Source organism: Notothenia coriiceps, unplaced genomic scaffold (genome assembly GCF_000735185.1).
Source record: "Notothenia coriiceps isolate Sejong01 unplaced genomic scaffold, NC01 NC01_scaffold00015777, whole genome shotgun sequence".
NCBI lineage: Eukaryota > Metazoa > Chordata > Actinopteri > Perciformes > Nototheniidae > Notothenia > Notothenia coriiceps.
In genome coordinates, this window is record NW_011348478.1 from 35,917 (window position 1) to 50,010 (window position 14,094).

The window sequence follows — 14,094 nt, forward strand, 5'->3', positions numbered from 1 at the left end:
AAATCATGTACGCAGGTCGCGACGTAACTAGGAGTCTAGTGGACGGTATCAGTACTACAAGTAAAACAAATTAAACTTTTTTTTTTTAATTACGTTGTTTATAAATTAATCTGAGGGCCGCAAAAAGAGGGGGTGGGGGCCGCATGCGGCCCGCGGGCCGCCATTTGCCCATCCCTGGCCTAGAACAACCTCAACCTATACAAGTAACCTCGTACGCCATTCTACTGATGCTGGACAGTTTTTCAGTGGGTGCACAATAAACAGCAACATACAAATGAATGTAAATAAATGGCCAAATAATGAATCAACGCTGTCTGTCTAATATGTTCGCTAGCTGTTGCATAGCAACCACCTCGCACTATGTTTTGTGCAGAAGGCAACGGAGGGACTATTTTATTTTGAACGTCATTATTTACTAATAAAAACTATTTAAATTAGAGTGTGTATTTTTCTTTCATATTGCCACACTTGGTAACCGTTTTATAAAAGCAATAGCTCACTTCAGGCCGTGATATATGGTCATTATATCACGCAGAACCACGCCCCTTAGCTGTGATATAATGACCATATACCACGGCCTGTCGTGAGCTATTGCTTAATCATAAATCCTTTGCAGGTCCAAACTCTAGAAATACATCCAAATATAATGTTGAACTTTTGACATCAAATGTAAACAGTACGTGATTTACGTAAGATGGTTTAGAGATGGATTTGACATTTCAATAATCACACTTACTCCATCTGCACTTGATTGCAAAATGCTTGAGAGGAAACCCAGATTGTCGCTATATGTCTTGTTATTCCTGAATGTGTAGGTTTTTTTGAGTAGTTTACACATTAACATATTCCACTAATAAATACGCTTTGATATTAAACTATTTTATTAACTTGGAGGCAGGTTTAAATCAGTCATCTGACAATCTGCCATAACAGCATGCATGAACTCCCAAAGGAATCATTTGATCTGGACAGATTAAACCACGGAGCAGTAAATATCTCTGAGTTAATGTTTGAATAATCTTCCCGGTGAGTTTTTGTAGAAGGAAGAAGAGATGGAAGCGATGAGGCAGAAAGAAGCGTATTGGGGTTCAGGAGGACGGGACAATAAGAGAACTACTGAATAAATCATCTTTAGCACCTTTGAAAAGACAAGGTTAGCTTACAGTCAGATTGAGCGAACAACCTTAGGAGAGCACAGCACATTAAATAAAGAGGACACAACAAGTATTAAGGATAGCATAAAGTCCTATGAGAACAAATATGTTTAAAGACACAATAAATGCTGAATCAGCTGCAAGTTGTGTTGAGAATGTCCCTGATTTTTTGTTGAATCAATTAACGAAGTACATCATTAAAAATAAATGTAACAATGTTCATCGTAATCTAATCTTCGTATACATTTCATCACGACTGTTCTCAATGGTTATTTCATTGAAAGCACACTCACTCTCTTCTTGCGTGTCAGAGGAGTTGCTGGGGTCTGTGGGCAGTTCTTCATCGATGGTGACGTCCAATGAGGAGAGGTTTCCCAGACTGGAGGTTGGCGGGGGCAGCATGTGATTGGTTGACTCTGACCAGCTGTCCCCACCCTCTTCCAGACTCTGATGCAGTGAGGGGGGAAAAGAGGCACACCAGAGGACAGTCAGCAAGGGGTTTGTAGGGAAATCACCCCATTGTCATATGACTAGAGGAAAGAGGCCTCTGCTGAGCTGACCTCGTGTTGACTGAGCAGACATAGGGTTAACCCTAACCCTAACCCTGCAGCCGAGCAATTCATCTGAACCCGACACACAGTCAACACAGCACTGCATTTATTCTCTTCAGCTTGGCTCGGGCTTGATCCGTTATTATCAAGATTAAGACTGCAGTGGAGACAACCACAGCAACTGTTTTGGGGGGAATGGATTGGACATAGAAGCAACCAGACCAACAACTCAGCATTCACCAACCTTACTTTAAACACGTCATAAATTCCTTGTTTTATATTTTTCATCTATTTGCATATCATTCCATTTTATTCAGTTTCATGTGATTTTCATCTGTTTTCATGTTGATCTAATAATGCATTACATAAGCTTAGTCACGTTAAAAAGGTATTTTACAAATAAGTCTGCAGTACTCGACATGATTGCTTTTTTAAATCAAGCATTTGTTTTGTTTATGTGCAGAGAGGGCCAAATGTGTACAAAGACCAAATCTTTGAGCATGGTCATGTGTTTCATGTGAGCCAGTGAAGAGTTAATGAAGGAGAACAATTACAGCAGGTTCAAGCAGAACATTCATTTGAGTGTTAGTACTAAGCGCTAATAAAGCAAGCTTGTACTGGATGTGCATGTGTACACAAGTGATTTGTTAATCAAATACATCATGGATCACAGATGGCATGATATCCTTATTCACACCCTGGCATTAAATACACACCAGATCCACCACATCCATCTGTTTCACGCAGTGTGAACAGTGATGACACAGCATGAAAATGTGTTACAGGTTTAGATTTCTGTCTTCTCTGATTTGTTTTACCCAAGAAGCAACAATATTACTTTAAGTCAAAGGTGGAAAACTGATAGCTGCCACATGAACTGTCTTGAGTCACATCAGTCCCAATAACCTTTACGTGAATAGTTACATAAGCGCTGTGCTGCACTTTACGGGACTGTTGTGATAATGTGTCCTCAGTCTCTACGTGGTCAGCTGGTTCTAACTACAGTATGTAGTGAATATAGCTGTCAACAAATACGACGACGATGTGTTATCTCTCGTGTCGAGAGGTGAAGCCATGAATCTTCTTTATTCAGTCATCCCTGACACGAAGCTAATGCTAGCATGCAAACATCAGGCTGGTGTTTTGAAACCAAAACATTGCTAAATCTGTTGATTTAGTGCAGGGAGTGTTCTGCTCTGTCTGTGATATATTTGATTATTAAAGTGGAAGTCTCAACTCTAGTGGAAGTATTTGTAACAGTCCACAGTCCTTTTTTCTTCTTCATACTTTTAGTTTTTCTTTATGCAAAAACAATGACAGCCTTGGATATGGTGCATGTCTTTTTCTCAAGGATCCTGTAGATAAAGTTTTAAGACATTTAATGAGATCAGACTGCATAACACTGAATTGGAGACTAGTTTTTGTCAACGCCTGTGTGTGTGTGTGTGTGTGTGTGTGTGTGTGTGTGTGTGTGTGTGTGTGTGTGTGTGTGTGTGTGTGTGTGTGTGTGTGTGTGTGGGTGTGTGTGTGTGTGAGATTAAAATAGCCCAATTGCTTTTACAATAAATAAACTATTGAATGTGTTTAATTGAATACTAAAGGGGTTTAACGTTAGTGGCAGGTTGTGTGTGAGAGAGAATAAATAAGACAGCCCAATATTTAAAAAAATTGTTATTCTTTTCCCCCGCATATTTAGCATATTTCGCAACTTCACGCATAATTCGCAACTTCCCGCAATTTCACCGCATAAAATCACATAAAAACCCCGCATGTTTAATCGCATAATCAAGGATTTTTGCCCGCGTTTTTCTGGAGGGTCTAATAAGAAATGAATGCAACTGATTATTTTCTGTTTAACATTGTTTTTATAGGCAATAATTTAAGCTTTGCTAGTTCCAGGTTTAATATGTGCAATAAGTTCATTTCATATTGCCTATAAAAACAATGTTAAACAGAAAATAATCAGTTGCATTCATTNTAGTACGTCTTTTATACATGAATATGTGTCCCCGTTGTGTCAGGGAACTCACCAAGTGTCAGAAAACACAACCCTCTCACTTTTCCTCCATACCCAAATCTCTGAAAACGGGGCTGCATTGGATCTGATACAGACTGATCCAGATTTGAAATTGTTCTGATGTCAGAAACGAGGAGCTCCGCATATATGGGCCACTCTCCAGCTATCAGGGGAATGAGAGGTTGCGTTGTATGGTAACAGCATGGTAACAGCATGGTAACAGCATGGTAACATGACACTCGTGCCTCACCCCCCTCCTTTGCAGGGGGGCGTGGTCAGTTGCAGCTCATTTGCCACAGAAACGGCCCTTGCAAAAACAGGTCTGGAAAAGAGCAAATAGAGCGAAATGAGGCATGGCTAAAATGCATGATCTGTTTGGTATTTTGAAAAGAAAACTTCACAGACATGTTTTATATAGGTATGGCTCTACAATATATTATTCAAATATAGCATGATAGGTCCACTTTAAAGGAATCAATTTTGACCATAGTTCTAATGCTCTTTATAAATAGTCAAATGTGCAAATTGTGCAATTAAAGGAATCTCAAAAAAAGTGGATGGCAAAAATGGTCCTTACATTTTCAAGGATGTAATATGCGCTACAATAGTTATAGCTTGTTGATGAACGTTTATCATCTACAAAATGTGTTGGCAGATTTATTATATTTGTGTATGTATAACCAATACTGTCCTTGTTTTCAAGTTTCAAAAGAGCCAATAGAAAATGTTGTTTTATAACTCATTTTCTCCCTTGCACTAACGTTTACATAATCTGAGCCTGAGAGGATAAACATTTTTGGGAAAGTTGTTTTTGTTAACAGTAGCTCCACTGTTTGACTCCTGCTTAGTGATTGATAATCCTTAATGATTTTAATAATGTCTCTGTTTATTTACCTTTCAGCTGACCCTCTGGTGGGGAGCATCGCCACACAGTACCTGACCAACAGAACAGAGCATGACAGAATAGCCAAACAATGGACGAAGAGATACGCCACATAGACTACCAACCACCCCCCCCCCTTTACCTCCCTCCCCCCTCACTGTACCTCTCTCTACCTCTCTATCACCCTTAGTCTGTCAAAGCACACTCACTAAGTGCGATGGTAAACCTGCCCTCCTTTCACCTGCCTCCTTTTCCTCCTCAACACCAACATTTTATCTACCTTTTCTGTGTTAAAAAAAATCAAATAAGACAAAAAAAAATTCCTTTGTTCCTTGTTGACTTGAAAGCTTCTTTTTTTATACAAAGAGTAGATTGGGATTTTTATTTTTCCAATATCTGAATGTTGGAAGTATTGTATTGGAGAAAAAAAAAAACACATATTATAAATATCATCCTCCTCGTCCTTCAGCTATACAGTATGTATTCTCATTTTCTTAGTGGCACCTGGAACAAACATGCAGAATATATGCTTTTACTTTGTTTTCCTTGTTTTGTATTTGTCATGTTATCTGCATGGAACAGGAAGGTTTAAGTCAATAGATCCTTCATGCGTTTGAACTTCCTCTGATTTTGTTTGTACTGTATGTATTTTTTCAAAGGCTTTTGAGGCAGACCACAAAAGTATAGGTCTGCCTGTGAAAGAGGCAGGACTTGTATATTTACTGGCTACCCGCCACCTCTGCAGTTGCAGAGTGGTTTGTTGTGCACTTGTATTACTGAAGCACCCAATAAAACACACTGTGGTCGGCTTGTGAGAAAACGCTCGGCTCTGTCCGGGATTTATGTTTGACTACAGCCTCAAATATTTACACCTCTTCACTGATCTTCTAACACAGCTCAGGACAGCTTAAAGTCTCACACGCCGGATTGTAAAACTTTACAATCTGAAACATCAGCTCAAATATAATAAAGTTCTTATCAGATGCCTGCTTTGGTAGCTCATTATGACTCATGCCTTACATTGTAGCTTTTATTATCTCCATAAAGGAGGTGTGATGTTTTCATTTGTGAGTCTCCTGCCTGCAGCATACTCATGAAACTCATGAACGGTTCTCCATAATAGTCTGTGATTGTGTTTAAACTATAATCCAGGTCTGCGATGTCTCTTGTTAGTTCCTGAATAATATATATTTCAAAGTAGTTTTTCAAATACAAGGCCTTTTCGTTTAAAAAAAGCTGTACAACTAATGATATTCCCACCAGGCTTTGCTGGAATTTGTATTTAGTGTTTGTCACAGAATGTTAGCGTTTTAACACACTAAACTAAACTGGAGTTGTAAACACTAAGCTTGCTTAACATCAGCATTTAAGCATCGTAATCGTGAGCATGTTCGCAGGTCGAGGATAGTATTTAACTCAAAAGCACAGCTGTGCCAAAATCGCTAAAAGTTGCTAATTGACTTCAGAGTTGTGGTCCATCAAAAATATCTACAAATGGGACAACTGATGCTTTATAAGGTAAGATTTCAAGAAGCATAACTTAACCCAACATTAAGTGGAATAGCCATTGGCAAATAATACAAAAATGTATAATGCAGTCACTCACTGTTGCATGTTGATGCTCCCCTGTTTCCTTTAAATAAAATGAAGCACTTACATTGTAAGCTTGTATTAGAAACCAGGATATTTATACTGAACATGTATTGTCATAAATCTGCTTAAAACGCCACCCCTTTTTATTGATGGGTCACTCCTTGTAAAAAGACAAAGAAATTAGATACACTCACCAAAACACTTCAGAAGACATTTAAATGAGACAGATACAATGTTAACAGATCCAAATCACTTGACCCGACCAGCATGAGCTCACCTTTTTCAAAAGGTTATAGCCTAACCCCCACAAACATGTCAAAGCACAGAACCCTAACACACAACAACCTTTTCAACAGAGATACAACTCTTGATGTCACCGCTCTGTAAGATTTTAAATGCTTTATTTAATTCTGAACAGTACCTTGACAATCTTCAATACGTCATGATCTGAACAAAGCATGCTATAGGTAAACAAGGGTGTCAGTCTATTGCAGAGTAAAGTTATTTCAATATTCAATTGAAGTTGGGAAACAAAATGCTATAGTGACTTATCGGCCAGTCTGCCACTGGCTGTTGAGGTATAGTACAGCGGTGCAGAGGGAGCCACATACCTCTCAAAGTAACCTAAACCAAGACGATGGTCATAGACTTCAGGAAAACAAGGACTGCTGTTGATCACATTTACATTCTGGGAGAGGAGGTGGTGGGTAAGTACAGGCGCTTTTGAGTTCACCTTGACAACAAACTGGACTGAAATTGTAACACCAAGGCTCGTTACAGAAACAATTACGCAAGTGTAGATGCCATGTACTGAGGAAATTCAGGTCATTTCATATGCAACAATATGTTGCGCATCTTTTCCAAGTCTGTTGTTGCCTCCAGCCTTATTAATGGCTGCTAAAAGTAGCTACAACAGGAGATATATACAAATATTTGCCAACAATTAAAGAAAATGATTAGATTCGTTTTTTACAGTAATTACACTTGTCTGAATTAATTAGCATTAGCGTGATCTTAAAACAATGACATGTTGTTCTTCAATGGCTCTTTCTGGTCTTTGTGCTGGTGAATATTGGAGCACATATCCTCAAGTTTCACTCCACTGTGAATCATGCATCCTGGGTTGTACTCAGTTTTACAGTCTCAATAAAGTGTTGAAGCAGACAGATGAGGTGTGAAAAGGTGTATTCGTTCTGTAACTTAAGAGAGTACAAATGGGAAATACATTATTCAGGACTTTAAAAGGGTTAAAGATGAGCACATAGTGTCAAAAATATTTACCCAGCGGTGTACGGAATTAGAGATTAACCTTTTAAACACACACATCCACCAGCAGGTAATAGGAGCCTACATAATGTTCTGCACGACTCGTTAAACTGCTTTAGAGCACCTGCTCCAGTTTACAAATCTCTTAATATGTCATTTATCAATAATTGCACCATGATGCAGTTCAAATGAAATGGGTTTGAAAGGTTGGTTGCACATGAAGGATGCAGAAAGTGCAGAGAATTGATGCTCTTCATTACAAAATTACAAACTAGACATATCATTCACATTTCAAGTGGGCTCTTCGGGCTGCAGCTTCCAGCAATGAATATTTTCAATTCACTGGCCCTATAATAATACCTTCTTAGACATGAGTCAGACCCGCTCAGTTTAAGTGGTTTTTCAGTTTCTGTGGCAAGTGATGCAGCAACAGTCATTGCTGAAGGTCTAGATTAGATCCCTGACTATAGTAAACAACAGATCATCCTTTCCAGATCATCTCATTGAAATGGCAATTAATTAGTGGCTAGTAATTATCATCACCTAATAAATTGTGAGTTTAATTTTTTTTTTTATCAAATAGAAAAAGAAAAAAAAACGAATGAAACAATTATGTATTTAGCATGTGTTGATTAAGACTATTTGGTGTTTAGACTTGAATCAGACCACCATCTGCTCAAATATTGAAGTTAATGTAACTCAAAGACCGACTTACTTTTGCAAACAAATGTGCCGGAGCAAAATGCTGTTTAGATAACAATACATCAGTTAAATTGAATGAACACATTAGTTAATCTGTATTAAAGTCGTCATAATGTAAACTGTCTTGTTTCCAGTCTAGGACCGGGGCCGTACAGCCCACTGCAGCCGCGGTAGGCTACTTCCGTTCCGCAGAGGGCGACAGGCACCAGCCAGCCTAGACTGTGGCGGAGGTCCAGACACAATAGACTGGGTAAGTTTAATTAGCGAGAAAAAATAGATGATCTAGGGACGACATTTTACCGAATGGTCAAAGTTAGCGGTTCGGTCTGCTGCCAGTGTGTGTTTCCAAGTGAAGTCGAAGGTCAGTTTGTTGGGTGAAAAGAAACAACACGGTCGTGGTTAGTTGGTTGAACGGAAAAGGGGCTCCGACTATGTGCTGGAACGGAGTTGTTCCTGGCTGCTGTCTGACGCGTTTAATGTCTCGTTGTCATTTCTAGCCTATGGATGTATTTTTAAACGGTCTGTTTTGATGTACATCGCTGTAACGTTATGTTTAACTCTTAAGGCAATCCATGTGTACGTTTATGTTACGGTTACCCGGTTGTCCGATCACTTGTGAAGGATGCTTAGCAAGCAGCTTTCCCCACGCCGTTCCAAGAAGTAGTCTTATCCCTTAAGTCGTAGGGCCTGGGTGTTCGTTGAGTTAAAGGGGGAGGGGGGCAACCGTTTTGCAGGTAGCTGTGTTTATGCCAGGGTCACCAAGAGATTACTAAACCTCTACATGTATTAGGATATAATAACTATGGTCTTGAGTTTACAGGTGTGAAGTGGTTAACTTGGATGTGTGAACTGTGCACTTCGCTAGCTTGTTGGCTAACGGCATTTCGTTCCCCGTTACGGAAACGTTAGCTAACGATAAATATGTGGAAATTAAAGCGCAGAAGCTACCTGCCGTGTGTGACGCCCCCTCTCACACACACAATAAACACTGCATAACTAGCCTACAATTCCCCTGGTTTATGAAGTACTCAGAGGTTGTACTTGAATAACACTAAAACTACCAGAATGCAGGCATACTCTGTTACAAGTAATTGTCATGCATTCAAAATGTTACTTCACTTAAAGTACAACAATATTGCCATACATACCTAAAGTAACAACAATAAATGTGCACATTATGTACATTGGCTAATGTATGTTTTGGTTATAATTATTGATGTTTTTATCAAAGCTGGTAAAGGTGCAGCAAATGTGAATTACTTTGCATAAGTCAGGTTAGCTTGTGAATGTTACTCCAGATGTAATGAAAGTCTTATTCAATTGCTGTTTATATTTCAGATCATTAATCCAAACCTGCAAAGTAACTAAAGGTATTAAGTAAATGTAGTTTAATTCTACTCTACTAGCAGTTGCTCATGAAAATATCCAAATGAATGTTTATATATAGTGAAAGTAGCTTGTGTATTATGAAACATATCAGCTATTGTGGCCTCACTGAGGGCATATTAGCATTTGTTTTGGTTTGAAATCATTATGAAACTATTATGAAACTACTCCACCTTCTTGCAGCTGTGGTGTTTTACTGAGTGTATTTTGCTTTTCTTGTTTTTATCCATCAGGTCCCGGCTCTTCTCCAATCCAAACCGGTATGTCGGATGAGGATTCTCGTGCCAGCACCAGCTCTTCTTCATCACCGCCTTCTTCCAGCCAAACCAGACAGAGGGACACGTTTTGCAAAAAGAAACGGGAGAGCAAAGCCAGTATGAGCAAGACCTCCAAACTGCTTTCCACCAGCGCCAAAAGGTAAAAATAAATCCACAGATTGTTTATTAATGAATCATTTTTGTATATTCTGACAGCCAAAATCAGTCTGATTTCTTTCTGGGAGTATTTTAGGATTTCCTTTTTGGAAGAAAAACACCCAAAATGTTAAACAAACTGGTCGCTTCTAGCTAATATTTTTGCATGAATACATGAGTAGTCATTGTGATACTTCCCAAGCATCTGCAATAAACTTTGATGGAAGAAAAATGCAGAAACATGAACTGTCAATTTCAGAGGAACAAGCAATGTTTCCTAATACTTCTACCAGGCATTATCATTCATCTGTCATGGAGGAAGAAATCCATCATAAAAGAGGAAGACTAGGAAAACTAGTTCCACTAATTCTTACTAGAAACTAGCTTCATCTGGCCATACACACTCTAATGTGTGACAAGATCTGAATGAGTGGCTCAGAACTTCCTTTTTCTCCCCTGGGAAAATATTGAAACCAAACCTCTCACACTCTTTCTTTCACAATCAATGTTGCTCTGCATTTACACAAGACACCTCACAAAGTGATGTGTTGTAATGTAAATCAAAGCTCAGAAGATCAGATATCAATGATACCTTTTATCTATTTACATTTTCACCGTGGCCAAAGGACATCATATATCATCATTATAATGATCATGTTTTTCTATGTTGAGGAATGATGTTGGGCCAGTGACTGATTTTTATTTCATTGTGTGCAGGATTCAGAAAGAGCTGGCTGATATTACACTGGACCCTCCGCCGAACTGCAGGTGGGCTTCACTATTTGATTTAAAGTCTGTTGTGTGTCCATTAGTGTACTCATTAGGAGAACACTGATCCCACTAGTTCTCTCCCTTTACTCATTGTAGTAATACCCTAACTGAGACACTAAGCACTCATCCGTATCCCACTATCCTCTCTTATTAATTGTGATCATTCCTCACTGTGCAAGGTAACATGCTGCTATAACTACACATGATATCTTAATTATAAGGGAAGATGCTCTTAGACCAAATCTATTCTTAGGCTTGCTGGAATTTTAATTATGCAATCCTCAAAGACATATAACACTGTTAAATTTTTTTAAAGACCGGCGCTAAGAAACAATAATAAATATGGATTGCTTTCATTACTTAGTGTCGTCGCTGGTGGCATTTTATTTTTAAAGTCCATTCGGAACTGATGACATGTCATGGTATCTATAGCCTATACAATGAATCAGTTAGTCGATGATATAAAACTAACCTGCAACCTTTTGACTATCAAATCTTCATTGGTGGGCACAGCTCCTCAACTGCTTCTCATCGTTTTACTATATGGTAATAATCTGAATATGTTTGGCTTTGCAACACAATACATATATATTGATATGTTATTAAGCATGATGACTTGGCTGGGACTGCAGCTAGGCTTTCTTTCATTTGGAGATTTGAAAGATTATTATTATTATTATTATTATTATTATTAAAAGCAGACCGTCTGGGTTGAAGCTCCCCTCGCAGCAGGTGTCCTCCCTCCTGCAGGGTCCTGAGGCAAATCACTGAAGCCATCCCTGCTCCAGGCTGCCTCTGACCTCTGACCTTCCTGTCAAAGGAGAAATGATAAACAGAGCAATCTTTCTCCTCATGGCTCAGGAGATCAGACGAGCCACCTCAGGCCACAGATCATCCCAAAAAGGTCCACCGTCTGGATATTTGTTGCTAACTTGAAGAAAACAGCTTTGTTGTCACAGTTGCATAATTTAGAAGAAAAGTCTTTCTGTTTCGATTTTTCTGTTGTTTCTTTAGACTTTCTATCATGTTAAAAACATCTGCTTCACAGCCTGAGCGGGAAAATATAGCAGTTCTATTCTCTCGCAACCTTACAGACAACCAGCCTTCATTTGGACGTAGTCTGTTTTATATTGCTGCTGGGGAGAGCACGGCATGAGCAAATGTTTGACTTAACATAGCACAAATATTTTGTTTAAATTGTAGATATTTATTAGGAAAAACTCCTTGAGATGAACCCTCCCGCTCACCAGAGGGTGCGAGTGTGTGCTTACAGCTGTTTAAAATGTTAAAAACTTATATGAATTGATAAATTGACGCGCACTCACAACATTTGCTTACGATTCAGTATTTTATATATAACTATAATAATATTAAGATAATATATATATATATAATAATACATTATATATATGAATTCTCCTATAAACCCTTTACAAGCTTTCCTTCTTAAGAGCTGAACATTTCAATTGAAGCTTTGAGTGACACTCAGACAGGGATTTGTTTCTGTGCCGATCATGACTGCAGCATGATGGAGTTCTTGGTTAAGTTAATGACTTGAATAGTGGATTAATGACGGATGACTGCAGCTGAAGGACGACAGCACTTTCAGCAAACAGGCTTCTGTCATTTAGGCAAATTCATAATGGACTACCTAATTACAACAATGAAGTGTGACAGCTTAACACAATACCTGCCCCGGCACATGATGGATTAAAAGCCATGTTAAATTGACCTCGTATTATATGATAATGTTATATATAATTACCTAAATGTTCATAATGTAAAAAAATCTCAACTCTCAAATCAAATCAAGTTTTATTTATATAGCACATTTTAAAAACGATTTTTGGTCGAGCCAAAGTGCTGTAAATATAATAATTACCTTACAGTAAGGACACCATACAGTAAATACAACAGCACAGTTTGTGCAGAATATCAGTAGAATTGAGTTGAGATAATGTAAAAAAATCTCAACTCAAGCTTGTTATGGAGGAGGAATGTAGCACATCCGCATTTAATCTATTTAAATTAATTAACTAAAGACCTGAGTATTTTTGTGTTCCTTTCTGGCTATTTCTTATTTGGTTCAAACGTGTTTATTGTACAGCTTTAAATCAACAGATGGTTGATGACAGCAGTTGTTCAGAGTCCCAAAAAGCACTGTCAATATTGCCAAATATATTGTGTGGATTATTAATGTATTGGTTGATTTATAAAGGCTGCAACCAATAATTATTGTTATCCTAATCATCAGATATTTTTCTTATTCAGCTTATGAGGAAATATAAAAATCTTATTTTTCTGATCAGAAAAGCATTTCATTTAGCAATAATAGAAAACTCTAAAAAACTGAAAATGATCACATAGGAGAAGCTGCAGTCTCTAGATTTTGTTACATACATGTTCTGTCCATCTATTAAAGAATAGTAATTTCAGCTGTATATAAAAATCCATCTCATTAAATAAAAACACTGGCTGTGAGTTTCTATCTGAAGTTGTACAGTAATGAGTTCTGCAGCTGCATCCCCAGAAGTTCAAGCTGTTCCGCTCAAAGTTTCCATCTTGAACACATTTTCATATTGCAGCCATGAAAGATAGCCAGCTGTACTGAAACTATACACGTGACTTAGTGCTTTGATTGATGGAAAAAGCTTCTTTGCACCACTGTCATAATTATATGAAGCTCAATGAATGGATCCTCTATCAGTATGTTCTGTTGCATCCCTTAATGCAGGGGTGTCAAACTCAAATACACTAGTCGAGGGCCGGACTGGTTCAATGTTTATTGCAAAACGTATTGAAATGAACTTATTGCACATATTAAACCTGGAACTAGCAAAGCTTAAATTATTGCCTATAAAAACAACATTAAACATTAAATAATCAGTTGCATTCATTTCTTCTGGCTCTATCTGCAGAGTCATTTCTTATGATTACATTTTTCCACAGGCCAACAACAGCTTCAAAAAAACTATTTCCCTCAAAGAACAAACCAAACAGGCCCTGTTGTCTCAAGAAATAAAGTGCAGAAGGAAACATCCATTAAACTCAGTGTGCTGCTCTGTGATGCTAGTTCAGATACTTGGCATCTCATCTTGGGTGCAAGTTGATCAATGTTTGGGCTCAGGCTCTGAGCTGAGGAGACCCTCAGGATTGAGTGAAGGTGTGCGTGCAATATACCGGCGGGCCAGATCTAATAGTAAATAGAAATTATCCTGCGGGCCGAAATTAAATCCACCAAGGGCCTGATTTGGCCCCCGGGCCTTGAGTTTGACACATGTGATCTATACAGTTATTCATGTGTATATTGTCCATTAAGCACATTGATACTGCAAAATAATTCTAAGTAGGGCTGGGT

The 14,094-nt window shown here is 38.3% G+C and overlaps 2 protein-coding genes across 3 annotated transcripts in view; one reads left to right on the forward strand and one right to left on the reverse strand.

Annotated features, from left to right (window-relative positions):
- The window catches only part of gramd1a (GRAM domain containing 1A), a 32,126-nt gene that overhangs the window by 2,367 nt on the left and 15,665 nt on the right, over positions 1-14,094 (reverse strand). Inside the window, exon 10 of the mRNA XM_010775409.1 lies at positions 1,399-1,601. Within this exon, the coding sequence (XP_010773711.1) occupies positions 1,399-1,601 (203 nt within the window). The remainder of the gene's footprint in view (positions 1-1,398; positions 1,602-14,094) is intronic.
- LOC104949123 (ubiquitin-conjugating enzyme E2 E1-like) lies at positions 8,308-10,815 on the forward strand. 2 transcript variants are annotated; one of them, XR_798775.1, is made up of 3 exons: positions 8,308-8,416; positions 9,786-9,969; positions 10,683-10,761. XR_798775.1 is itself a non-coding variant. In XM_010775405.1 (3 exons), exons 1-3 carry the CDS (start codon positions 8,470-8,472, stop codon positions 10,798-10,800), a joined length of 360 nt encoding a protein of 119 aa, XP_010773707.1. In that variant the 5' UTR covers positions 8,435-8,469; the 3' UTR covers positions 10,801-10,815. The 2 variants fall into 2 exon arrangements, 1 of the variants encoding a protein (XP_010773707.1); XM_010775405.1 differs by lacking the exon at positions 8,308-8,416 and adding an exon at positions 8,435-8,527 and having other exon boundaries at positions 10,683-10,815.